The sequence below is a fragment of the Hippocampus guttulatus genome, chromosome 19, assembly GCF_054856545.1.
Source record: "Hippocampus guttulatus isolate MCC_2025c chromosome 19, RoL_Hgut_1.0, whole genome shotgun sequence".
Lineage (NCBI taxonomy): Eukaryota > Metazoa > Chordata > Actinopteri > Syngnathiformes > Syngnathidae > Hippocampus > Hippocampus guttulatus.
Genome location: NC_141279.1, coordinates 3,159,788 through 3,183,721, shown reverse-complemented (window position 1 = coordinate 3,183,721; position 23,934 = coordinate 3,159,788). Strand labels below are relative to the sequence as shown.

The following is a 23,934-nucleotide window of genomic DNA, read 5'->3' as shown; positions in this document are numbered from 1 at the left end:
ACTCATCTTTCTTGAAGCCAGTTGCATTTAATTATAAAGAGCCATACTTTACATATCTGATCTTGCTTGCGTGCTGTACATTCCATCTGCGGGAATTCGGTCGGTGGTCGTAGAAAATTCCAGCTGCGTGCTATGTGATTAGACAACCGCCCTTGTCCCCTTTGTAGGGGTTTTTGTCATCAGGGACTCCCTTGATGAGCGGGTCGTTGGGAAGCAGCGCCTCCACAAAGGAGATTGTGTCTGTGCAGTTTGCACTCACCTGGAAAAGAAGTCACAAATCATATTGGGAGCGTTTGAGATGCAATACAAAGGTTGGAATGTCATTGAATTTTTCATTAATAGACATACTGCTGTCCTTGGTGTGTTCACTTCTTTCTTCAGCTGCTCCAACTCCATTTTCAAGATCTCCTTATCAGACATATCCCGAGCCATCCTGACTGTAGAGAGAAACCAACAATCTTCAGTGCAAACAATCCCACTTAACATCAACACATCCCAAATGATCGGAAATTCTCAATAGGAATATTTACCTGTGGAATGGCGGGGATCGCCGACAAGCAAAGAAGAAAAAAGTCTCCGAGTAAAATCTTATGTACGGTCTTCGCAACGACTGACCGACTCATCCTGTCCCACTGCTCTTCATCCCGGCTCATCTGATCACCTGATGTCGCCAATCCGCCGTGATTGGATTAAACATTCAAGAATTGTGACCGCTTTGAGTAGGAAAAGATGACGCAGATTTGTAGACAAAACTAATACACACTTTTCAATGGTTTTACAGAACAAAACTTTGAAACATTCACAGTGCAGTGTGGAAAAGTATGCGACTCTTTTCATTTCACAGCTGAGTCCATCACCACGCAGAAGCATGTAGAATAACTCCAAAAAGTACTAATCCCTGTGGGACTCCACATGTAAAGTAGTAGTAGTAAGCATGCAAATGAACAATTCTTAAATGCTGGACTTCAGGAATCTTGTGCAAAGTATAGTTCACGTCGGGCAACACTTATTCGGAATAGAAAACACATTTATTGATTTATTTTTAACCAGGCAGGGCAGCTTTAACCTACGCCTCCAATGCTGTATTGTCACATTCAGACTGACTCCTGACTCCAATTGAGTCATTAGCCTACATTTGCCATGCTGCATTTTTACATGATTTGTCCAATAAAACATTTTTTGCGTGATATTCTAGTCAGCCTATCGATTGTTGTGACTTAGAATGTGAGCTGATCATCTTTGACCAATTTATGCACATATCCAGGTAATTCCAGTGTTCTGACACCTGTTTTTCTTTTTTTTTTTTCGAACTGCAGGTCTGAAGGAGCGTGTTGCCCTGTTTTTTTTCTATCTACACCTTAAGCAGGAGTCAGCCCTTAAGCCTTTTTCAAAATCTGGGTTAGGCTCTTTCACCCGACAGTTTAAATTCAGTGACGTCGCCATGGATTAGCCACAATGGATACCAAAAACAAATTTACAAAAATCTTCAAAATTTGTATTGTGCAAATCAACTTTCATGAGTAAATACATTTTGCCACTTGGCAGGGTCTCATTTGACAAATTATGGTGCACTTCCTTTGTTTTTGTTGGAAAACACAAACGTGTGACAGCAAGACAAGTCTCAATTTTGAGCTATAACGCTTTCATTTTTAAGTATGTAAACTAACGTGGCATAACGACCTCACCAAACGGGGAGAAAAACAGAAACCACAAGACACACGTGTACGTTATCCTGCACTTCCCCTCTAAGAGGCAGTGTCAAAAATGTCCTCGTGTACCCTGCAGTTCTGTCAGCCAATGGCAAGACGCCTTCCTCTCGCGCGAAATGTCTCTTTCAAAATAATAGGTTATGACGAGTCTATTGTAGTCGTTTACGTCGTCGAAAAAGACATGGGCTTTTACTTTGACATGATGTAGTCCGATGTGGCTCGGTAGTCGTAAACGACCAACATGGCGGCGCCGAATAGGAAGCAGCTGTTGAGGTTTCTTAGCCAGTTCGGTGCTTTTATTTTGACCCGCTTTGGATTCTGGAACTGCTTCTGTATGCTCATGCTGTTTGCTGAACGAGCTGACTCCAAAAGGTAAAATATACATAGATATATTTATAAATACGAGGTCTTTATAAGCCTCAACGTTTGGTTAAGTTAGCCAAAAGCTAAACCAAAACAAAAAATGAACCCCCTTTGACATTTATTATAATGGAACGTCGTATTTATAGACGATTTACGTATTTTTGATTGTGGAATCAAATCGTTTCCGGGTCTCCATAGTAGGGAGGTCAAAATTCGGTTTTGGGTGTGCTGTATATCGTTTGCGTTTGTTGGTCTTTGAGACCTCCACGCACTGAAGACCTGTAATTACGTAGAATCGTGTAATTATTACTCCAGCTCTCAAGTTTCAACCATCTTGTGCCCTGAACATTAAAAAAAAGAAGCTAAAATAACATATGTAGATGAATTTAAATTTTGCAAAATACAATAAAAAAAACTTCAAAATAATTTTCAGATCAAATCGGTAATGTTTTACAATTAAATCAAAAACGCTCATCGCTAGTGTTATTTAAAATTGTGCGTCTTAAAAAAATCATTTGCTACTCACCAATCCACCTATCATAAGATTTTTTGGGGGAATCCCTGTTATGCGCTTAAAAATATATTCACTGGTCTTCCCACTCTTCGTGGAACAATAGGTTGCCACTAGATGGCGCCAAAGCACCATTTGACATTTGACAGCGCTGTGGTGCCATCTTGGTGCTGAGGAAAAGAGGGGATATACCTTTGCTCTACTCATCAAAACTGATGTCAAGTCCAGTGCAACATATGGTTCACTGCTTTCCTCTTCTCCGATGCTAAAAAGGTTTAATACAATATTAATGGAATACTATGATTACATTGAATTGTGTTGTTTTGACAATCTATACATTTTGAACTAAACATGTTTCCAAGAAAAAACAAATTGATAATTGCACGTCACAGTTGTAAGGCGATATGTAAAACGCATCAACGATATGATTAAGCATCGTTTGGATTGTCGCCTACAGGAAGCCAGACATCCCCGTGCCGTACCTGTACGTGGACATGGGGGCGGCGGTGCTCTGCGCCAGCTTCATGTCGTTTGGAGTGAAGAGGCGTTCGTTCGCCATGGCTGCCGCCATCCAGGTAGCGGTCAGCACATACGCATCCTACGTCGGGGAGCAGGTGCACTACAGCGACTGGCTCAAGGTGAGCGTCCCGACAGGTGTCTGTCAATCGTGGCAAAACTGAGTGGACAAATGAGCGGCCTCTTAACAGGTGCGCATGTACTCCCGAGCGCTCGCCATCGTCGGGGGCTTCATGGTTATGGCCAGTGGGGCGGGAGAGGTTTACCGGCGGAAAGCTCGCAGCAGGTCCCTGCAGTCCACCGGACAAATCTTCGTGGGAGTCTATCTCATCTGTGTGGTAAGATCTCCATTGCAACACTCATCCTACATGACCCTTTTCATTTTTGTAGTCATATTAGGTTATACATGTTGCAGGGGGGACGGGACTGATCTGATCAATTTAAAAAATGTTTTACATTGTCACCAACGGCCCTTTCAAAGAAACAAAACGATACCTGTGGGTGTGTGCTTGCAGGCGTACTCGTTGCAGCACAGCAAAGAGGACCGCCTGGCCTACTTGAACCACCTTCCAGGCGGCGATGTGGCGCTGACGCTGCTGGCTGCGGCATTGGGCGCGCTGGCTGTGGCCTTCCTGTCTGGTCGCTACGTGAGCACGGCGGCACAAATCCTCGCCACGGCACTGCCACTGGTCGTGCTGCTTATCGACGGCAACCTGGGCTACTGGCACCACACGCGCAAGGTGGAATTCTGGAACCAGATGAAGCTCATCGGGCACAACGTGGGAATCTTCGGCGCAGTGCTCATCCTGGCGACGGATGCCTAGGAGATCATCTGCTAGGGGGAAAAAAAACTGTCCACATGCTGTCCCCCAAGCCTTCTGGTGCAGTCCTACATCTTAAATTGGTCTGAAAGGGAAACTCCAAGATGATCGATGCTCCGTAACAGCACCCTTAACACTATTTGTTTTTTTTCTTTGCAAGCTTTTGATGTAAATATCTCCTTTTATACATTTCCATTGTCATTTTGATGTCATTAAAATGATATGATCTTATAAATTCACTGGATGGAGTCATTTGGATTAAATCCAACTTCAATTGGGATTATTTCTGTAATTTTTAGAGTTATATCATTCAAATCTCTGGTGTCCAGACAATTGTATTTTTAAAAACCAAAGCTATTGATATCCCCCCCCCCCTTTTTTTTTTTTTTTTACATTTTTGTTATTTCAAATTGTTGGTGCCCCACACAACAATGACACTTCACGGCTAACCACGTTTTGATATAAATTTAGCTTAGTCCAAAAAACAAAACAAACCTATGGCTTTTCAAAAATGGCTAAAATTTACAGTCAGAATTTTTGTTACGTTTATTTTAGAAAATGTCCTTTAAAGTGTGGCGTTTCAAGTCACATTTTGTTTTAAAATACAGAAAATACAGACAGTAGAACATGGGAGACGGCCAAAACAAACAAAAAAAAGATGACAGAAAATAAAGCTAACAAGCCTTTCTGACTGCGCTAGTTTTTGTCTTTTCTGAAATGAAACTGAAGGAGAAGAGAGGGAAGGAAGGGATGGGAGGGGGGAGCGGGAGGCAGGATTCAAGTTAGTTAAGGAAACTATGGTGGCTTTTATGGGTCATGATTAAATTATTCTTTATAAAGTCTAATTTTAAGATTTAATCTTTCTCTCTTTCGCATTTTTTTTTTCTTTTTATCATCTTCATGATCCAGGAAGGAACTTCAGCGCAGCGCCTCGTAGAGGACGCCTGCGCTTAGGACAAGGAATGCCGACTCGGCTTTGCGGCGGCAGCAGGAGCGGGAAGGGCGGGCGCCCGCCCCCAGGACCCCATCCCTACAACCGCCTCATCCTCCTATGCCGCCGCCGCCGCCGCCGCCCGGCCTCCCCACGGCGGCGCCTCAAGAAGATAAAGTGGAGTCCTTCTGTGTTTGCTGTGCTTGTGAACGCTGCATGGACTTCTGACTTTCCACGTCTCTAAAATGTTTCTCCACCTGTGCAGGAGGAAATGAGGGGGTTTGGGGGTGGGCGGGGACCGTGTCAACGTCACCATGGCGACAACTTCCCCATTTCCTCTCGCTCACATTATACAGGCTTTTAACACAGTTGAGAGACAAACAAGTCGGTAAGTTTTTGTGGTAAACACATGCAGTATACTGTAGATTATATCGTTTTTTTTTTAATCGAACACAAAAACGTGGCGCAATTGTCAAAGTAGAGGTGGATTGCTGCAAAGTAGAGGGGAAAAAGGACAGGGTGGAAAATTGAGAGGCTATTGGCACTGAACAATTGCCTCATTTACTGTCCTGCACCCGCCCGTGCTTTTCGGCAACTGACTCCCCACGCCGTTTTCATTTTATCAGCATTTTGTGCAGAAATCGCCAGAATTCCAAAGGATTCATATGCTTGTCAGTGTATATGAGTTCACAGAAGTCCGGCCTGCTCCATCTATTCTTTTATTAACAGTACTGTAATTTCGTGAATTAAATAATTTAAAGTACAACTGAAAACATTTAAATCATTTTACTAATACTTTTAAAGTATCCAAAACAAAACAAAAAAAAAAAATAGAAATTGACTGTCAGCAAACATTTTCCCACCCCTGATTTAGGATATTAGAAACTTTAAACTGACATTTCCCAAAGAGGGAGAAACATTATGTGGAATCAGGCGTCTACTACAGTAGACCGACAGTACGACTTCATTCCGGTGTGGCTGCAAATAGTTTTACCATTATAAACAAAGAAATATTTTAAAATAGAACAGAATACATTTCAAAGTCATACACGTTTAACCTTTAAGGAGCCACCCAGATTGATTGTTTTGCTCGAAACGGCAAGATAAACGATTCACGTCAAAGTAATCATTAAGATTAGCGTACTCACTATTTTGCGTACATGACTTAAAGCGCTTCCCTCTTTGCCTTTGCAGTTGTCCACCTGGTAAGGCGGCGAGATGACGACATCGTCCATCACGATAATGTTCTTCTCCTGCCATTTACACTCTTTGATGCTGCACAAGTGGAGACGAGAGCAAGGGGTTGACAAGAAAATGGAGGGAAAACAACAACAACGCACAATTGAATTTGATGGCGCTTACGTTTTGTGAATAGTCTGGAATAGCTGCTGGCCCTCAACAGACACCCCAGCACTGATTGCATAGGCTTGGGACAGCTTGTCCTCCTTTTCTGTCTTTGCTCGATTGGCAAGCTGCAAAAAATAAAAAAACATAAAAAAAGGGGGCGGGCTCAGCTGAATTCACACGCTCATTTAGCCACAACATCAAACATGACATGAAAGAACACAGTTGAAAAAAAATAAAAAAATTGAGGACACATTTGGTGTCTACTTTTAACGGCATCCACCGCAGTAGCTCCAGTTAGCCATGAGCTTTTAAATCATCTTGAAATGGGCAAACATCTACAATGACATTCGGTGCATCCGTACGAGGCCTAAAATGTCCATTCATCCATTTTCAATGCCACTTGTCCTCATTAGTGCCGCATGGAAGCTGGAGACTATGCCGTCCAACTGTCGGACTGGTCGCCGGCCAAATGCAGAGCACAAAGACAAGCGCCCAGGTACATCTATGCCAGGGTTATTTGGGGACGCCGCTCAACTTCCTCATTTTATGGAGACGTCTACTCAAGCAGACATTAAGCCATGGGTAAGGAACTCCAGTTCCTCAAGAGCCATATCCTGCCTGATTTAGGTCCCTCCCTACTCCAACACACCTGATTCAATTGTTCAGCCGTACTAAACTTGGCAGTGGCCTGGTCAGGGGACTGTCAAAACATTGACACAGCGCACACTTCATTTATCAGACAATTCTGATAAAGTCATACTTGCATCAGTTATTCTTTATATGCGCTCACTGTGGTCCTGTTTGCAAACACGGAGCTGTCACACTGACCTTGCTGACGTTCAGCGATGCTAGAGGGGGCGGAGTCTCAGTGCGGTCGGTGATGATGTCCACTTCGGAAACGTAGGCTAGGTTGATCAGGACAACGTCGCTGAGGTTGGGCTTGCCGCTGGAAGAAGCACATTCTGGAGGCGGGTAGTCAAGGACTGCGGCACCAGAGCGGGTGACAAACAAGCCTGTCAAACAACTGACTTGATACAAAATATGAGGGGGGGGGGGGGGGGGGAGACTAGTTTTCATGAGTGACCTGACCGTTGGTCACTGACTTTTTCGAATTTGGATCACCGGCGCATGCCGTTGCAACATCGCAGATGCTAGCGGCAATCAAAAACATCCATGAGCTTCCTTTCTCACACACCCCAAAAAATGTTTCCGGCGGCAAGATGAGCCATGCAAATACACTATACATATATTGTGCTTCACAACAATATTTAAATATTTTTATAATTTCATAAGTACCTGGGCATGAGGGGGAAAAGTGTCCAATCCACAATGACAATTACAGCTAGAAGTAGATTATATCGGCAATCAAATTTTTTGGGCAACATGCAAAAATAAAATAGGTGGTGGGTCCACACAGCAAAACGAGCATGTTGCAATATATTACAAAAAGTAGCATGTCGCTTGAAAAAAAAAAATAAAAATGAAAAAAACTAATAACGTCGCCCAAAGAAAGCTTACGACAAGCGTGTCAACCATGATCACTTCGCATGCAAAAAGTCGACAGGATCACAATCCTCTTCCACCCTCCACTGATCCCACCCCTCAATACATGAATCCGATCAGAAAGCAGTCACCTCGGCCCTGTCGCACGATGTGCGGCGGGCCGAAGGAGCAGGGTGGTTTGGGCAGCATCTCTGCATTTTTCAGCCAATAGTCGATGGGTTCTACAGAAACATTTACAAAGGGGGCAAAAATCACGAATGTATGGTGCAGTACACACAAGAAGTATTTTGGGTTTTAGGTGAAACTTCAGGATGACCCCAAAATGCACTTTGACATTACAGGTCAACTTAATTTGACCTTTGAAGTTTTGAGTTCAACTATTCTGTTTCATCATTTGTGTTGGATCCATGAAAGGACCAATATTTCTTTGTTCAATTAGATTTTTTTAACAGTCTTGTTTACATGTTGCCATGATGAGACCAAGACGACACCTAAGAATTGAGCTTAGTGGAACCATGTTATCAAGTTGCAACAGAGATGGAGAAAGAGTCACAGAAAGATGTCCATAGAAATATACTGGTTGATGCATGGATCAAACTAATGAAAGTTTGCTATTCGGCCCCTTGTGAGAGAATACAAAGCATTGAACGCTTGGATTTGTCTATTCAAAACTTCAGAGGGAGTTGCAGTGCATTCTAGTTTTGTACACAATTTTTAACCAAAAAGTCCACAACATCTCACTTTTTTGTGAGTAGTAGTGTATAACAGCGGCTGTGAGGTTAGTTTGCCTCACAGACTGTTTTCACAAAGATATTTTGACATGCCCAGCATAGAAACAAATACAACTCAGCATTATGCTAATGTTGTTCTTTTGATACAGCTTCAGTTTTGGAGAAGAAGTTATAGGCTCTCTTTCTCAATACTTGGCCTCCTTAAAAAAAAAAAGGCTCTCCAAAACATGTTTATTTTACTCCTTTTTGCTAGCTGGAGGGCATACTACTTTCCTTACGACGTGCACAAGAAAATACACTCTATTACTAAAATAACACTTCCTACAGGCTCTGATGGTAAATGGTTCAGTCTTTCTCTTCAACCTCGTGGCAAATGGCCTGCGGGTTGTTGGGGACTCCTGGCAAATAACAACTGTGACCTTGAAAGATCAGGCGGTGGCATCGTGGTTCAATTACACATAAGTTTTGACTTAGCAAGCACACCTCATGATGACTTCAATTACACAAACTGGCAGGTTTAAAAAAAAAAATCACGCTTCCTCACAGGGATGCTCAAATGCCAATGAAAAGGGACGCGTGGTGCTACTTGCTCATCATTTTAAGATAATAGAGCCGACTGTATAAAGGATGGCGGTACAGTGTATACACACAGACATCCACTTGTAGAATCACACACCCATAGGGGGCTGCAGAATTGCTCAACATGAAGCTAGCGGCTAACAGAAGGCCCCACATGGAACGACTTCTCTCGCTCGTGACTGCGATAATTGTCAACATTTCCGTTGAAAAGCAGACTCGACTTAAGTGGCGCAAGCGTGCGCGCGGGCAACTTTAACGGACGTACAGCGGCAAGGCCAGTGAGAGCTTGAACGATCCTAGCTAGCATGTTAGCATTCCGACACAGCCCCTCATTGTGGCGAGAAGGGGAGCGGGTGGCACACGGGAAACCCGCGACCCCAAACACGCCTGACTTTGCACGTAGCCGCCACATAATTACACGCGAACACGTTCGAATTCAAACATAGAGACAGCAGGCTGCGTTAGCCTGCTAGCTTGCCACCGTTTGCGCACACACTGCCATGATGCCTGACGCTGCCAGATAGTGATCCATGTCGACCACTGGAAACACAATGAACAGATTCAAAACACATCCATTGACCGCAGCGGTCACACCGGCGCGTCCGGCAACGCATCCCGAATCCCAAGAACGCAGACGCATGCCACGGCGTCCCGAATCGTGCCCTTAAAACGCAGAAAGGCGTTGTTGAAGCCAGCTAGCGCCAATTACGCCAGCGCGGAGCACTATTTGACATATTTTCGGCGAGCCGACAGGCCCTCCGAGCGGGGGCCAGGCCAGCCGGCCAACTGCCGCCCGGCTCCCAAACCAAAAGGATACTCAGAGTCAACATCTTGGACTGGTAGTCGAAAGCGACCACCTCTCCTTGCAACCGCTGGTCCAAGCAGGTGAGACAAGAGACATGGCTCCCGACGCTGAAATACTCCCCCGGTCCAGGAGCCGCCATCTTCTCCGCCAGCAAACCGGAGCGCGTGCCTTACGTAGCGCGACGTGATGACGTAGGCGGGGCGTGTGTCGCGAGTCACGCCGCCCAGCATCCCCGCGACGACGCTACGTTACGGCAAAACACAAATGAAATATTTCATAACGTCACACGGTCACACGTTCGCCAGACGCGCTTTGTAATTAACGTCGTTATAATAACTCGTGTACACGATGACAACTCTGACGTTTCACGTGATTTTTCATTCATGTTAGAGCGAACTCTAGTGGAAGCGAGGTGGAAATAAGGCCTTCTCATCAAGCAGTCACATTCATTGTGATAGTCACACAAGGACAAGTGATGGATTGTATCCACACGTACGGCATTTGGATGGCCGAAATCCTCCAAAACAGGACGAAGAGCTTGGAGAACCTCTGGCTGCTCATCAGCCACGTTGGTGGCCCAAAGGCGGCTTTCCTGTTCGTCTTCCCATGTTCGTACTTTTTCTGCCGGCGGACTGGCGTCGCAGTGTTGTGGGTGGCCGCGGTTACAGAGTGGCTCAACTTGATGCTCAAATGGTAAATATATTTTAAAATTATTATTATTTTTAATTTCCTTTTTTTTTATATTTAAAGTGTTTGAACAGCAGTTTTGCAAAAGTATTGGTGCTCAGGCCCAAGGTTCTAATAGTTTTGCTTGTTCGTTATAATTCGTTTATTTCGTTTTAACTTTAGTTTTTATAATTCAGATAATATATAAATATCACGAAAACGAAGGCCATTTTCGTGATATTTATAGTTAGTTTTAATTTGGTAAAGGTAAGATGTAGTTTCAGTTAGCTTTAACACAAAAACAATTTAAGATAATTTTTTTTTGTATTTTATTTCATTCACCTATGTGCACTTTCAAGAAAACTTTACTGTGAAGTGTGGATACACGTAGATATAAGACATACAGCGCAGATCAGATTTCTATCCTCTCTCACGGTGCAAACATGCAAAGCCGCTTTAGAGCGCCTCGTTGTTTTTCTTTGTTTTACTTTCTACCGTCCTTGTTCCTGATTTATTGCTTTATTGTTGTATATATGATATGAATTTGTCGCACCAGCGCACAATGAGGAAAATCAAATAGAAAGTGGATGTTTTTATGGTATACAGTAATTTCAACTGTTGAGCATGTGTTAAAATGGTCCCCCAAATGATTTTTGTTTTGCCAATTAAATATCTAGTGTGCTTTTTGGTGAAAGACCATTCTGGTGGATCGGTGAATCCCAGGCGTTCATCAACAAGTTACCCAAGGTTAGGCAGTACTCATCCACCTGTGAAAATGGCCCAGGTGAGAATTTATGTCAGGCCAGATGAGTTGTAACTCTTCTTTCAATTTGGAACCTTTTTTTGAATATGTGTCACCCTCCCTTATCAGGCAGTCCATCGGGACACGCTATGGTCACTGCGGCGGTCTGGTGGGTGGTGGCCTCTTCCCTGCGGTCCTTCCTGTACCGCCATAATTGCAGGTGAGGCGCTCAACAGAATTCACTTCACTACTTGTTTGTAGTTTGATAGTGAACAAATTCTCTGCAGAAGATGCTGCAAGATGCTTATTAAAGTTCACTGTCCAACTAAACATAAAACAAACAACCACATAATTTTGCCTTTATATCTTCTAGCTTAAAGCTAACAATTAATGGGAAATGCCATGGATGGGCTAAGAAAGAGCATCAGTGTTGCGGCCCTGAGAGCAAACGATCGTTGAACACAAATGATGTAGCAACACATGAAGATTGACAATATAAAGGATACTGAATACAGAATTGCTGCAAGGTCTGGAGGGAATAAAAACCTCCCACGTTGACTGACACCAAAACAAATAAACAAATGACCGATGGACCTTTCAAATCTGCCCAACAACTTGATTTCTTTCCACTTGTATTGTTTTTGTGTTACAGCATACCAGTCACCTATATACCCTACCTGCTCTACGGGACTTTGCTGGTGGTCGTCGGCATCTCGAGAGTGTTTGTCTTAGCCCATTTTCCACACCAGGTGGTTACTGGCTCCATTGCAGGTATGAGCACCTTTTATCGCGTGTGCTAAAATAACTTGACAAATACCGTACTGACTTTGTCAAATTAATTATGTGTGCAATGGGCAAATAGACCTGGCAAATACTGACTTAGTCTAATTCTTTTTTTTTTTCTGAAAGGTCTTGTGGTAGGAATGTACCTGAACCGCAGGGTTCCAGAAAAGCGCTCATTCCGGTTCTTTGTTGGTGTCGCCGTCTCCTTGCTCCTTGGCACGCTGATATTGAACGCCGGACTGCGGCAGCTGGGCGTCGACCTTTCCTGGTGAGACCTTTTTGGTGGCTCATTTGGTTGCAGAGGAAATTGCTCATGATAAAACCGTCATGAAAAATGTTTAGTAAGGTGATTAGTAGTTTGATTCCTAACCAGTGCCGCAGGTTAGGAATTGCATTGTGATGTGAGAAAAATTATTTATTCCCGACAAATTCTAATGTATTGGCGCCAGTGATGTTTAGTGACGGCCAGAACAATTATTTGCTCTCCCATTACTGTTGGCAGATGTTTTTGTGACTTTTATTTCCAGTGGTGTGCCATGAGATTTTCACCCAAAAACACCCGAGGAAATGGAGGGAAAAAAATCCCAACTCTGAAAAAATATTTGAAGAAAAACATTTGAATATGCGAATCTGCCAAATGCAAAAGTGACATGTGCTGGCTTTGAAATGAAATGATAGGTCTGCGTTCAATAAAAACTACACAAAGAAATGAAATCTTTCACCTTGTAGGTCTTTGGCATTGGCGAAGAAGTGGTGCAGCCGCTCAGAGTGGGTTCGGCCCGATGTGGCCCCCTTCACCTCACTGGCTCGGGACTGCGGGGCCCTGCTGGGCCTTGGTCTGGCCCAGCACTGGAAGCCTGGCGGCTGGCCGCTGCCCTGGTGGGCACAGACCGTGTCCTTGGTGCTCTCGTCTGCGGCTCTGTACTCGGTGTGCAGCGCCCCGCTGCCGCTGCGACCACCGGTGCTCTACTACGGGCTGTTTTTTCTCAAATTTGCCATGGTGCCACAGATTGTGGTGCTGGTGCCTGGATTGATCCATTTCATGATGCGCAAGATAAAGAGGAGCTAGATTTTTGGAGAACTTTGCTTTCGGATTTTTTTGGGTTGCTATTTTTGCTTTTTGTCTTGATATAAATTAGTGAGTCTCGAATCCAACATTTGAACATGATCCAAATAAACTTGTGTTCTAGTTTATTTGGATCATGTTCAAATGTTGGATCAGTGGAATGCCACATTTGAACATGATCCAAATAAACTTGTGTTCTAGTTTATTTGGATCATGTTCAAATGTTGCATTCGATTTGGGCAATGTTGTGAAATAGCTTTACATTTTCATTTAACCTGACCTCATACGAACCCGACGTTGTGGTTTATGGCACACAAATTGTAACCCAAGGATGACAGTTAGATGGTGGTGGTCGTGTACCATCATGAATTTATTGTTATAGTTGCTGTAATTGCAGGGGCAAATTATCTTTATGTGGGACAAAGTTGGTTGTATTCCTATCATTTAAGTTGTCACTTGTTGATTGTCTTATATAGTGCCCTACAAGTCAGTCAGTGTTGCAGACAATAAATGACTAAAACATGCCCTGTGTTTCGGTAGGCAACCATTTATAAATATGATTTTTCCCCTCAATACATTGTACTGTACAGGTTACAATCAGTTAGCATGAGATAAAAACACATTCTGCTTACTTTTTTTTTTTTTTTTAATAATTTTTATGTATATCACAGCGATCTGAAAGCTCACATGTACAGACAAGAGAACTCTGCTCGGCAAGCAAATACATGAATCAAAAAAAAAAAGAAAGAATAGAAACCAGGGTGGGGGAATGGCAGGGGGGCACACCAGCCTGCTATACATGTTTCCGTTTGAGAAGAATAGAACATGCATCAGACTATTTACAGCCAGCTAACACGCACACGCACACAGATTTGAACCATACACTCTTGGATAGCTTCAATTTAGAAGATCTAAAAGTAAGTATAATACAGGTGACACCTTCATCTCAGTAAAGATAAGGGGAACATTAACGGTACCAGGTTGACCTCCCGCGAGCAGGTTTTGGGGTGGGTTGGCTTGTGTGGTGATTATGGTGGTGAAAAGTTTGCTTTTTGTGCAATAATAGCAGGAAAAGCACATCTCATTGAAATCTTTCCCTGGCAAAAGTGCGGGTGTTAAAACATTTTCTCTGCGGGGTTGCAATGACACGTGAGGTTTGAACTTCACTGTGAAAGTGTTGAAACATTCGAAAGGATACAACATCCAGCGAGTGTGGGTGTTGAATCTTTCACCGTGAAAAGTGACCAGGGGAAAAAAAAATTGATATTTTGAACCCTTTCACCAGGAAAACGTTTGGGTGTTTTAATACCCACACACCCTGTGGGTGCGACAAAAAGCGAGAATTGAAACCTTTCACCGGGAAAGTGTGTGGCAACACCGTTTCAAACAAAGCCGGATTATCGATTGTGGCTGTGCCGGATGCAAACAATTTTTCAACTGACCATTAGGCTGCACCTGTACAACTTGTGCTAGAAAGTCTTTACATCCCTCCAAGTCTGAAAAAGATCGTCTGGTAAATCTCATCTCTGATAGTGATGTGGCCGCTCGCATTCAACAATCAGACGAGAAAGAAATGGGGAAAAAAAATAAAATAAAGTGCACCTTTTAGCGGTTTGTTTTGGAAGGTCAAACAAACCACCAGGAAGGACGTGTGCATTTGCTTGCTTTTCATCCTGAATTCTTGTGTGAGCCTTTGCAAAGGCAAACGTACATTAGTGGCTTTAATCCGCCGCCCCGGGCCTAATTTAACTGCTTTTTAAAAGTGGTGTTTACTCAAAAGGCGACCGTCAACCTGTATGCGCAGGTTTTTCTTTTGGCACATTCCCGCACTTCCTGGTCTTTGAAGAATATGTCAATACGTCGGCAAAGACCTAATAAACGAACCCAATTTGCGGTAATGACGCACCACATGTGTATGATCACCCCCAAAAATGTGAGCTTATGTGAAGAATTTTAGCACGTCCGTCCCTCCTTGGACCAGCAGTGGGACACCAAGGCAGCGTGAACGGTTTACGATTCAAACGATGTTTCCTCTCACTTCTATGTACAATATATAACTTAATTATAAATATGGTCATTTGTTCTCTATTAGTACTTAAGTTGTTGAGCTATTTTGTATTCTGCCGAGCAATGTACAGTATTGAACATGTAGTACTTTATTACGCTGAATTGAGTCTACTAGCGACCGCGGTGAAGAGCGCACAAGATAAGAGTACCAGTCCGAGAAGATGTTCCTGTGCAGTTTTTGGAAGAAGCGCACTGGTCATTGTCCAGAGCCTGGACTCAAGTCTGTGAGCATTACAGGATGGTCAAGTCATGGCGTTTCAGTCAGTCAAGTGAGTGTGAGTAGCCCCTCTCACACCAGTTCTACCGAGTCTTTTTTTTTTTGTTTGTTTGTTTCCTGCTGCTAAGAGTTTCTGTGCGTCGTGATCCGAGCCGTCACACGTTGGACTCCACAAACGGTCTCTTTGGTTTGATGGGTGAGGAGGGCCCTTGCGTGCGGGAGTCTCGGGAGAGTTGGCGGTACATGTTGTCCTGGTAGGCCTGCGCTACAGGCAGAGTCCTGGCCACCTTCACGTCCGGGTAGGTGGGAGCTTGGCTGACTCGCTCCAGGATGTCCCCGGTGCCGCGCGAGCCGTTGGCCAGCTTGCCCAGCGAGGGCGGCGGTGTCTGGGCGTAGTAGTCCTCCTCCAGTAGGTGGCCGTTCTGCGCGTTGTTGGTCTTGTTGTAATAGGCAATGTTTCCCAGCGAGGTGGGCGGGCTGTAGGTGGACCCCTGTTGGACCAGTTGGCCGGGCGAGGTGGGGCTGACTGCCGAGTCCATGGACGTCATGGCGCGGGACCAGGAGGGCTGGTGCAGGTACTGCTGAGTCCGCGCTGTCTTGTCTATGACGCCCATGAAAGGGGTGTTACGGGAGCGGGTGGGCTCGCCCTGATACAGACCCCCGCCACCCTGCGAGGGAGAGATGGGCGACATGTCATCGCAGGGCCGCTCGTAGGTGGCCTGTAAGGGGATCTCCATTTGCTGGATGGAGGAGGATGGCCTGAAGCCCGGTGCCAGGTTTGAGCTGGAGCCGGTGGAGATGTTGTTACTGGAGGGGGAGAAACGAAGGCCTACGCTTTGCGAGTGGATGAGTGGCCTCGGGGTGGGCACGTGCGGCTTTATCTCGGTGGTGTTGGCACTGACGGGGCGTCTCACCATATGCGGGACCTCGGGGGAGCCCAGCTGGCAAGGCGGCATGGCATTGGCTCGGTCCAGCACGTGCTCAGAGACCGGGTAGTAGGCGGCGGACTGGCTGCGACTGATCTGAGGCGTCTGACTGTAACGGATGCCCGCCGGACCCCCGCTGCTGGCGCGGTAGGCAGAGGAGGGGCGCTGGGGTAGCTCGTCTTTCAACAGGCCCGACTCCATAACCCCTCCTCGGCCGCCGTGCTGACAGAGGGCGCCAGAGCTGAGGCTGGCTTGCACCTGCGACATAGAACGCCCGTCCAGCGAGGGCTGGTACACCAGTCGGCTGTCCATGTCCACCGAACCGCCCTGGTAACGGCTACCGATGGAATGACCCATCTGCCCCCCGTAGCCGCTGTTGCCCATCACGCTGCTGGGCTGGTTTGTGCGCACGATTTGGGCGATGGAGGGCTGCAGACGAAGGCCTTGGGCTTGGTGGTGCTGGGACGACAGCGAGGGCTGAGAGCTGAGCTGGAAGGAGCGCTGGCTGCTCATTTTGGACAGGGGTGATTTGGGCCGACCGGGGTGCTGCTCTGTCTGGTAGCGCACAGGCGAGCCCGACTGAGATCTGTACAGGCAAACGCTGTCCACTGGCGGACTGGCTCTGTACTGGGCAGCCCGGCGCAGAGGAGACGGCGGCGGGCTCTGGCGGTCCATCACCTGCCCGCCGCTGCCCACGGGCGGCGGGCTGAAGCGGTAGGACGGCTGGTGCACCGGGGAGGTGTGCGGCGGGCTGTGTCGATAGTGAGAGTTGTGGTGTGTCGGGGAGAGGGAGGGCGGTGTGGTCTGGTAAGACCCATGGGTAGGGGAGGACATGGAGGAGGAGGTGGGGTGGTACTCATAAGGCTGCCCCATCGGAGAACCTCCGGGTCGGTAGATCTGGTCTGCGTGTGTGGGGGACAGTGGAGGGCTCTGGATGATGGGGAGACTGGAGGGATTGCTGAGGGAATCCGGTGGGGGGAGACCCATGGACATGGCCTCAAGCTCCTGCTCTAGGTAGTCCTCATCCTCAAAGAGATCCTGGACAGGCTCCATGTCCTCCAGACGGGGCTCCGGGGGAGGCGGCAGAGGCATGGGGAGGGACAGGCACTCTTCGTCCTCTGGGGGAGGCGTCGGAGGCGGGGAGGGGGGAGGCTCCAGTTCCAGGTCTGGAGGTTGGAGCTCCCCCTGGCTCAGCTGGTGACACTCCTCCTCCACGCGTTGCAGCAGCCGCTGGATCTCTCGGTTGTTGGGGCACTGCTTCATGGCTTCGTTCAGGTCCTCTAAGGCTTCGGGAAACTGCCTGCAAGTGTCATGGAATGTTCGAGATCATTATTTGTCAAACGTCTTTCAGATGGATCAATTGGCTTTCAGTAATGCTGGAAAGAGTGACTTGGAAGATTGGCTCCTACATGTGAAAATGACTTTTTCTTCAAAGATTTATTTCAGATCTCCTCGATATCGGAACAAATATTTTTTTCCACTACGCAAGTCACCCAGATAACAATGTAGTCCAGTGGTGTGAAATCGACAGACTGGGGGCCATTTGGAGCCCCCCGTCCAATGTTTAAAGGCCCGCGGCATCTATAGTACTGATCATTTTTGTTATTCAAAAAAGGGGTGGGGTTAGGGTGGTTAGCATTAGAAGTGTACCTTTGAAAAAAGGGGATGTGAATAATGGGCACTACTACTACTACTACTACTACTACACTTTTTTAGGTATGCAAAAAACACTAATAAATTTACAGATCAAATAGAAACAGAATATTTCTTCAGAGCATAGGATAAACATAATTTGAGTTTTGGAGCGCCACAAAGCCTAAAAGAAAATCCTGGACTATCTGCCTTATCAACTTTGAAAGCCTTGATATAGCGGTTTTTTGAATATTAACTAAATTTATATAATTGCTGAATTTGTTTTACCATGTAAAGTTTATAAAAAAACTGGCCCTTGGATCTTTCTATTTTATATATCTTTTTACGTGGCCCTCTGAGGAAAAAAGGTTGAACACTCCTGATGGAAGCAACATTGGAGATTGACAACAAGCAGACTGGGAGTCTCCTCGGCGTGCGTACCTGCTACTACGCTTAGCCCGGGCCCTGGCATAGTAGGCCTCGAAGGATTTCGGTTTCAGTTCAAGGGCCTTGGTAGCAAATTCCTCAGCCATCCCAAAGTCCTGGACGTAAGAAAGCAACACTCAACTCGGGGGCCGGTGGAAAAACCACATTGACGTTAACAGTTTTCAGGATCGTCCCTGACTCACGTGCATTTTCCTGCGACATCGGGACAGGTTGAGGAAGAGCGAAACTTTGAGCTCCCTGAACGTCTTGAGGTCCTCGCTGAAGCCTTCGCGCGGGAACTTTTTGAGTGCGTACTGGTAGCGTTGTGCTGCCTCCTTCACCTTCCCCTTCTGTCGGGAGAGCCAAACAAGTTCACAAGTACAGTGAATCCCTGTCTATCTATCGATATAAATGGTTTTATCTCACACCTTGTAGAAGCCGTCGCCCTCCTCGATGAGTTTGCTGAGCAGGATGATCATGATGTCGGGTTTGGAGGTGGCCATTGCCCACGTGGCCGGACCTGCGTCACAGGGGAAGACGTGAAAGTGAGGATTGACAGCACTTTGGGAAAAATAAAGCAAGGAAGAGAGGAAGGAAGTCAAAACGACACGCGTACACACACACAAACACACACACACACACACACACAATCATCTGAATGAGAAATGCGGCGTACCCCACCAGACATTTTCTGGACCGTCTTGCACATTTAAGCGAAAACATAACGTGTGATCTTGGATCGCTCTCACGTGTTATTGCAAACGTCTCAAAATAGGATCCAGTGGATCGGGGTGGGGTACGGAAACAATTATCATTTCAACGGGTGGTGGTGGGACTAAAAATGGTAGATGGAGGAGGAAAACAAGACAATCCACTGTCGAGAGAAGATTACGGCTTTGAAATTGGAAACTATTGCTTTCTGCAACAGCCGTCTCATGACAGAAATGATGAGGACCTGCTTCTCCAAGGGTTAGCCACCCCAAACATCATTCATATTTGATATAAACAGTGTTTTCCGGAAAGTAGTCACAGTGCTTCACTTTTTCCATGTTTTGTTATGTGAAAGCCTCATGACAACATTAAGGACATTTTGTTCCCCCTCAAAATTTGACATACAACACCCCATAATGACAACATGACAAGACACAGTCTGAGAATTTTGTAATATAAAAAAAAGGGAAATAACAGCAAGAACATACATGTCAAAGACCGAATACTTACTTTCATAAAAAAAAATAATAATAATAATAATGTAGTCATTATAGCGTGCTGCGTGTTGAATTTTGAGGGGGGAAAAAATTGATTTTTTTTCCCAAAATGGAATAACAGTGATGGGCAAAGTTATCAAAATTCTTATAGTATTTGTTGCATTCATATATCAAATGTTCCTACAATTTGTTAATTTAATTGTTATCTCATATATATAATTGGTTGGATATTTTATAAACACAATATTAAAATATTCATAAAATGTTACTTTTATTTTAATTAATTAGATTACAAATATTTGGTTAATTTATTGTGATACAATAAAAAATATTTGGTGACTTGGCAATTTAAATAGATTTTATTAAACATTTTGTTCATTAATTACAAATTAATGGCAATGGATGGATCTAACCATAACTACTGTACATTTTTAAATGCATACTATTATTTTAATTATTTTGTCTGCCATGTTTTTTTTTTCCTAATATACAGTAGAATTGAACCGACCATCTGCCCATTTTACAATTTTACACTATTATGCATTTGAGCCCGGGCCTACTCTCACGTAACAAAATATGAAAAAAAGTAAAGTGCTGTGCATCCTTTCTGGATGCCCTGTTTTAAGTCAGGCTGAAGTCATTAGAAGTGTATCAGCAATCTGTGAGACACACACGAACCAACAAAACACCACAAAGGCACAAGAAACAACCGGGCGATAGGAAAACAAGGCGGCAGGAGGAGTCCCGCCGCTGGAGGTGAGGGGCGTCAAGTGACGTCAGGATGACTGAGCGCGACCTCGGTGCGCGGCAGCGGCGGGTACAATGCCGTGCATGCACTTCCTGCTAAAAAAAAACAAACAAACAAACACAGTGTCGCTCTGAGGCTTCTGTCATGCATCCATGCTGCCAGGAAGCGGCTCGGACCATCTACCTCAAAGCATACACCTATTAGTCACTTTAGTTAGCTAAAGCTAAAAGCTGGCCCGGGAGGAAACACAGACAACACAGAGAAAGGAGATAGAGCTGTCAAAATGCCTGCTGGGGTGGGAAGTCGACAGCCTTGGCTTTACCTCGGGGCCGACTGGGCAGTGTCTGACATCCTGGGACCGGAGAAAGAGGCGAGGCGGGGGAGGTGACGGGTGGAGGGGGGGGGGGGGGGGGGGGGGTTAAAGGTCAGGGGAGGAGGAAGAGTGTGGGAGTGTGGAAGAAGAAGAAGAGAGAGAGAAAGAGGCAATGGAGGTGGAGGAGTGAGAAAAGAAACACAAAAAAAAAAAGCAGCAGTGAGAAGCAAAATAATGAAAAATAACCAAAGAAATACTGTCACTAATCACAAGCGCTGTTCACGTCCTGCTTCCGGGGCAGAAGAACAGAAAATGCAACTGAGAGAAGGTTGACAAAAGAACATGCAGGAAAGAGAAAGTAAGACGGCAATAAACACAAATCGCAGCAGCCGTGTTGCGGTGGGGATGACGAAAGACGACACTGCAAAAACTGGACAATCGGTTCAATTCTTTTCAAGACGCATCGTGGAATACATTGAGGGCGCTCGTGGTCTCGCTTTTTGATTGTTCTGAGCGGGGAAAATGGGCCATAATCTTCTTTCTTGATGAGGACAAGTGGCACATTTAAAAGAAATGTCTTGCAATGTACTCCAGTGATGATGTTGCAATTGGAGTGAGTGGTCCGCCATGCGCCTCATGCTCCGGTTGCAGCAGGCACATGAGTGGAGTGGCCACGATGTGAGAACACGTGCGTGCTCTCACCTATCTTGGCGCCTTTTTTCAGCAGGGCCACCACCACCGACGTGTTCCTGCAGCCCACTGCCCGGTCCAGAGGACGCATGCCGCTGTAGTCCACGTGCTCGATCATGGCGCCGTGGTCCACCAAGAACTGGACCTGAAGATTATGTATGTGAATATGGAGTCTTGCTCGACATTTTGTGTGTGTCCCCGCACCCGGTTCACCGACCACGTCGGAGTCGCCGTAGAAGGCGGCCAGGTCGAGCGGCGTTCGGCCGTTTTTGTCGGCGTGGTCGGTGGCGGCTCCGCTCTCCACCAGGCATCGCACCACCGGCAGGTGACCCTTGAGGCAACCCCAGCTGAGCGCCGTCAGACCCTCCTTGTCCGTCAGAGAAAGGGAGGCTCCTGGAAAGGAAGCGAGCACTGAGATGGTATTCTACTCAAGTAAAATGTATCCAGGTTGGCATTTCTAAGTGACTTTATGCTCATTCACGAGTTTAAAAAACATTGCTTTCATCATATGTGGGTATACAATAAACCCATAATATGTGCGGCTCAGCATTCACAAATTCTCGGAACTATTTGAGAACTTATCCTCTGTAAAAACGCACCGATTTTCTGTTTAAAAAAGTTGATTTGGCACCGTCAATTTCAGGAGTTCAATTTTGACAGTGTAGTGAAGTAGTGCTTGCCACCATCGCGTGACACTTTTGTGCCAAAGACCTACGTTGAAGTGAGGTGAGGAGTTTCCTTTGGACAAAAGGTAATGCTTTTCTGCTATACCCCCCCCCCCCCCCCCCGCCCCCAATTCACGAATGTTCTTCAGCTACACTGATGCTAGTGCAAACGACACTGACCTTGCGAGAGCAGAAACTCCACCGTTCCCAAGTGTCCTTCCGAGGCGGCCATCATGAGCGGCGTGCGGCCCTGTTTGTCCGCCAAGTTGACGTCGGCACCGTGTGTCAGGAGAAGGTCCACTATCTGACAAACAAATGTTATGATTACTTTACGATAAGTACGACAGTCACTATCATTCTCCGAGATGCTGACCTGCCAGTGGCCCTGTCGGACGGCGCTGAACAGCGGCACGATGCCTCGCCGATTGGACTGGGCCACGGCGGCACCTTGCTCCAGCAGCAGGCGGCACACTTCCAGCTTGCCCCGACCCGAGGCTGCCGTCAGAGCTGGATGAGGAAGCGGAGGACGAGCAATGTTATAGGACAGATACGCCGGACGGGACATGTGTGAAGCCTGCACTTAACCTGTCTCGCCCCAGAGCGAGTCGAAGTTGTTGATTTGTGCTCGCTCCACCTCCTCCTCGTCTTTCTCCGGCAAGTCCAGCAGGTAGGACACAATCTGATTAGAAATTTGGAGAAAAAAAAAAGGTTCAGAACTGACAAAAAAGCGTTGCCATAATACGAACTGATGTAAAGCTAAAAACACTGAAATCATCTTTTCATATTGAAGTGAATGGAAATGCCATTAATCCGTTCCAGACCCCCATAACATGTTTCAAATAGGGAACAAATGGCACTCTATGGTACTGCGCATTATAAAATCATACTGTATAAACAAAACAGTTTGTGCATCGTGATTTCATGCACAATGCAGCTACTTCTGGTGTGTGCTTCGGCCAGCAAGGAGGAATACAAGACGGTCACAACTGCTCACCACAACTGCAGCAATATTAGTCGTTTTTGTTTCTTCGCAGAGGCTAAAGAATATGTGACTGACTGTTGTTATTTTATCTTTCTACATGTGTCGCTGCAATATTTGTGTTCAGATATCCGTTGCTTGACCAGTTAAAACGCCGCAACATGGATGCTCATTTTTTTAGCCGGTCCACAACATTTTGTTTTAAGTGTTAGCATTCAGCTAGCCAAGTTATGTGGTCTCATTTAATTACTGTATATATATTAAAATGTATTCATCTTTATTCATTCATTCATTCATTCATCTTCCGAACCGCTTTATCCTCACGAGGGTCGCGGGGGGTGCTGGAGCCTATCCCAGCTGTCTTCGGGCAGTAGGCAGGGGACACCCCGAATTGGTTGCCAGCCAATCGCAGGGCACACGGAGACGAACAACCATCCACGCTCACACTCAGACCTAGGGACAATTTAGAGCATTCAAACAGCCTGCCATGCATGTTTTTAGAATGTGGGAGGAAACCGGAGTACCCGGAGAAAACCCACGCAGGCCCGGGGAGAACATGCAAACTCCACACAGGGAGGCCGGAGCTGGAATTGAACCCGGTACCTCTGCACTGTGAAGTGGACGTGCTAACCACTGGACTACCGGGCCGCCCTCATCTTTATTGATTTAATTTAATTTGTTGCCAAGCCCATAAAATATGCCTCGGGAGTCTCTGCGGTTGTACCTCGGTGTAGCCCATACTGGCGGCAGCGACGAGGGCCTGCTGGACGGCGTGGCTTTTGGTGAAGGTGGCCTGCTGCTGGGTCTGCGGCGAGTGCTGCGCCGACCCGCCGCTCCAGTCGCACTGGATGAGGAACTTCACCACCTCCATGTGGCCCCGGAGGGCGGCGTGCACCAGCGCGCACTGCCCGTTCCTGTCCAGGTGGTCCACCTGGAGGCACATCAGACCTGTCATTGTCTATGACTTTGTCAAATTAAACCTTTAAAGCG

At 46.0% G+C, this 23,934-nt stretch overlaps 5 protein-coding genes across 14 annotated transcripts in view; 2 read left to right on the top strand and 3 right to left on the bottom strand.

The window, feature by feature from the left end:
* Positions 1-7: 7 nt before the first annotated feature.
* gngt2b (guanine nucleotide binding protein (G protein), gamma transducing activity polypeptide 2b) lies at positions 8-691 on the bottom strand. The gene is made up of 3 exons (XM_086138994.1): positions 531-691; positions 349-437; positions 8-259 (listed from the first exon to the last, which is right to left on the bottom strand). Exons 2-3 carry the CDS (start codon positions 430-432, stop codon positions 131-133), a joined length of 213 nt encoding a protein of 70 aa, XP_085995120.1. The 5' UTR covers positions 433-437; positions 531-691; the 3' UTR covers positions 8-130.
* A 1,259-nt stretch (positions 692-1,950) lies between these two features.
* tmem101 (transmembrane protein 101) lies at positions 1,951-4,159 on the top strand. Its single transcript, XM_086138991.1, has 4 exons — positions 1,951-2,081; positions 3,041-3,221; positions 3,291-3,437; positions 3,615-4,159. Exons 1-4 carry the CDS (start codon positions 1,951-1,953, stop codon positions 3,921-3,923), a joined length of 768 nt encoding a protein of 255 aa, XP_085995117.1. The 3' UTR covers positions 3,924-4,159.
* A 282-nt stretch (positions 4,160-4,441) lies between these two features.
* lsm12b (LSM12 homolog b) lies at positions 4,442-9,994 on the bottom strand. Its single transcript, XM_086138992.1, has 5 exons — positions 9,829-9,994; positions 7,027-7,160; positions 6,214-6,323; positions 6,000-6,126; positions 4,442-5,108 (listed from the first exon to the last, which is right to left on the bottom strand). Exons 1-5 carry the CDS (start codon positions 9,953-9,955, stop codon positions 5,016-5,018), a joined length of 591 nt encoding a protein of 196 aa, XP_085995118.1. The 5' UTR covers positions 9,956-9,994; the 3' UTR covers positions 4,442-5,015.
* On the top strand, positions 9,929-13,152 carry g6pc3 (glucose-6-phosphatase catalytic subunit 3). The gene is made up of 6 exons (XM_086138990.1): positions 9,929-10,509; positions 11,160-11,266; positions 11,354-11,444; positions 11,877-11,995; positions 12,134-12,275; positions 12,737-13,152. The coding sequence occupies exons 1-6, from the start codon at positions 10,292-10,294 to the stop codon at positions 13,074-13,076; spliced, it is 1,017 nt and encodes a 338-aa protein (XP_085995116.1). The 5' UTR covers positions 9,929-10,291; the 3' UTR covers positions 13,077-13,152.
* Positions 13,153-13,600: 448 nt separating this feature from the next.
* The window catches only part of tanc2b (tetratricopeptide repeat, ankyrin repeat and coiled-coil containing 2b), a 71,755-nt gene continuing 61,421 nt past the window's right edge, over positions 13,601-23,934 (bottom strand). For 8 of the 10 annotated variants that reach the window (XM_086138979.1, XM_086138980.1, XM_086138985.1 and 5 more), the window contains 11 exons: positions 23,669-23,875; positions 22,551-22,644; positions 22,339-22,472; positions 22,146-22,269; positions 21,518-21,693; positions 21,313-21,445; positions 20,620-20,649; positions 18,770-18,861; positions 18,545-18,691; positions 18,357-18,457; positions 13,601-17,583 (listed from right to left, as the gene is read on the bottom strand). In XM_086138979.1, the coding sequence (XP_085995105.1) occupies positions 15,513-17,583; positions 18,357-18,457; positions 18,545-18,691; positions 18,770-18,861; positions 20,620-20,649; positions 21,313-21,445; positions 21,518-21,693; positions 22,146-22,269; positions 22,339-22,472; positions 22,551-22,644; positions 23,669-23,875 (3,309 nt within the window). In that variant the 3' untranslated portion in view covers positions 13,601-15,512. The remainder of the gene's footprint in view (positions 17,584-18,356; positions 18,458-18,544; positions 18,692-18,769; positions 18,862-20,619; positions 20,650-21,312; positions 21,446-21,517; positions 21,694-22,145; positions 22,270-22,338; positions 22,473-22,550; positions 22,645-23,668; positions 23,876-23,934) is intronic. The other 2 variants (XM_086138981.1, XM_086138982.1) reach the window with 1 other exon arrangement.

What these genes read in the sequence shown, in the direction of transcription:
- gngt2b (XM_086138994.1), bottom strand. Translation starts at nt 432, where the DNA reads ATGGCTCGGGATATGTCTGATAAGGAGATCTTGAAAATGGAGTTGGAG. An exon ending in TGAACACACCAAGGACAGCA is followed by an intron (nt 260 to 348) that starts GTATGTCTATTA and finishes CTTCTTTTCCAG; the next exon opens with GTGAGTGCAAACTGCACAGA.
- tmem101 (XM_086138991.1), top strand. Translation starts at nt 1,951, where the DNA reads ATGGCGGCGCCGAATAGGAAGCAGCTGTTGAGGTTTCTTAGCCAGTTC. An exon ending in GAACGAGCTGACTCCAAAAG is followed by an intron (nt 2,082 to 3,040) that starts GTAAAATATACA and finishes TGTCGCCTACAG; the next exon opens with GAAGCCAGACATCCCCGTGC. An exon ending in ACTACAGCGACTGGCTCAAG is followed by an intron (nt 3,222 to 3,290) that starts GTGAGCGTCCCG and finishes GCCTCTTAACAG; the next exon opens with GTGCGCATGTACTCCCGAGC.
- lsm12b (XM_086138992.1), bottom strand. Translation starts at nt 9,955, where the DNA reads ATGGCGGCTCCTGGACCGGGGGAGTATTTCAGCGTCGGGAGCCATGTC. An exon ending in GTCCAAGATGTTGACTCTGA is followed by an intron (nt 7,161 to 9,828) that starts GTATCCTTTTGG and finishes ACCCGCCTCCAG; the next exon opens with AATGTGCTTCTTCCAGCGGC. An exon ending in TTCCAGACTATTCACAAAAC is followed by an intron (nt 6,127 to 6,213) that starts GTAAGCGCCATC and finishes CCACTTGTGCAG; the next exon opens with CATCAAAGAGTGTAAATGGC.
- g6pc3 (XM_086138990.1), top strand. Translation starts at nt 10,292, where the DNA reads ATGGATTGTATCCACACGTACGGCATTTGGATGGCCGAAATCCTCCAA. An exon ending in CTCAACTTGATGCTCAAATG is followed by an intron (nt 10,510 to 11,159) that starts GTAAATATATTT and finishes TTAAATATCTAG; the next exon opens with TGTGCTTTTTGGTGAAAGAC. An exon ending in GGTTACTGGCTCCATTGCAG is followed by an intron (nt 11,996 to 12,133) that starts GTATGAGCACCT and finishes TTTTTCTGAAAG; the next exon opens with GTCTTGTGGTAGGAATGTAC.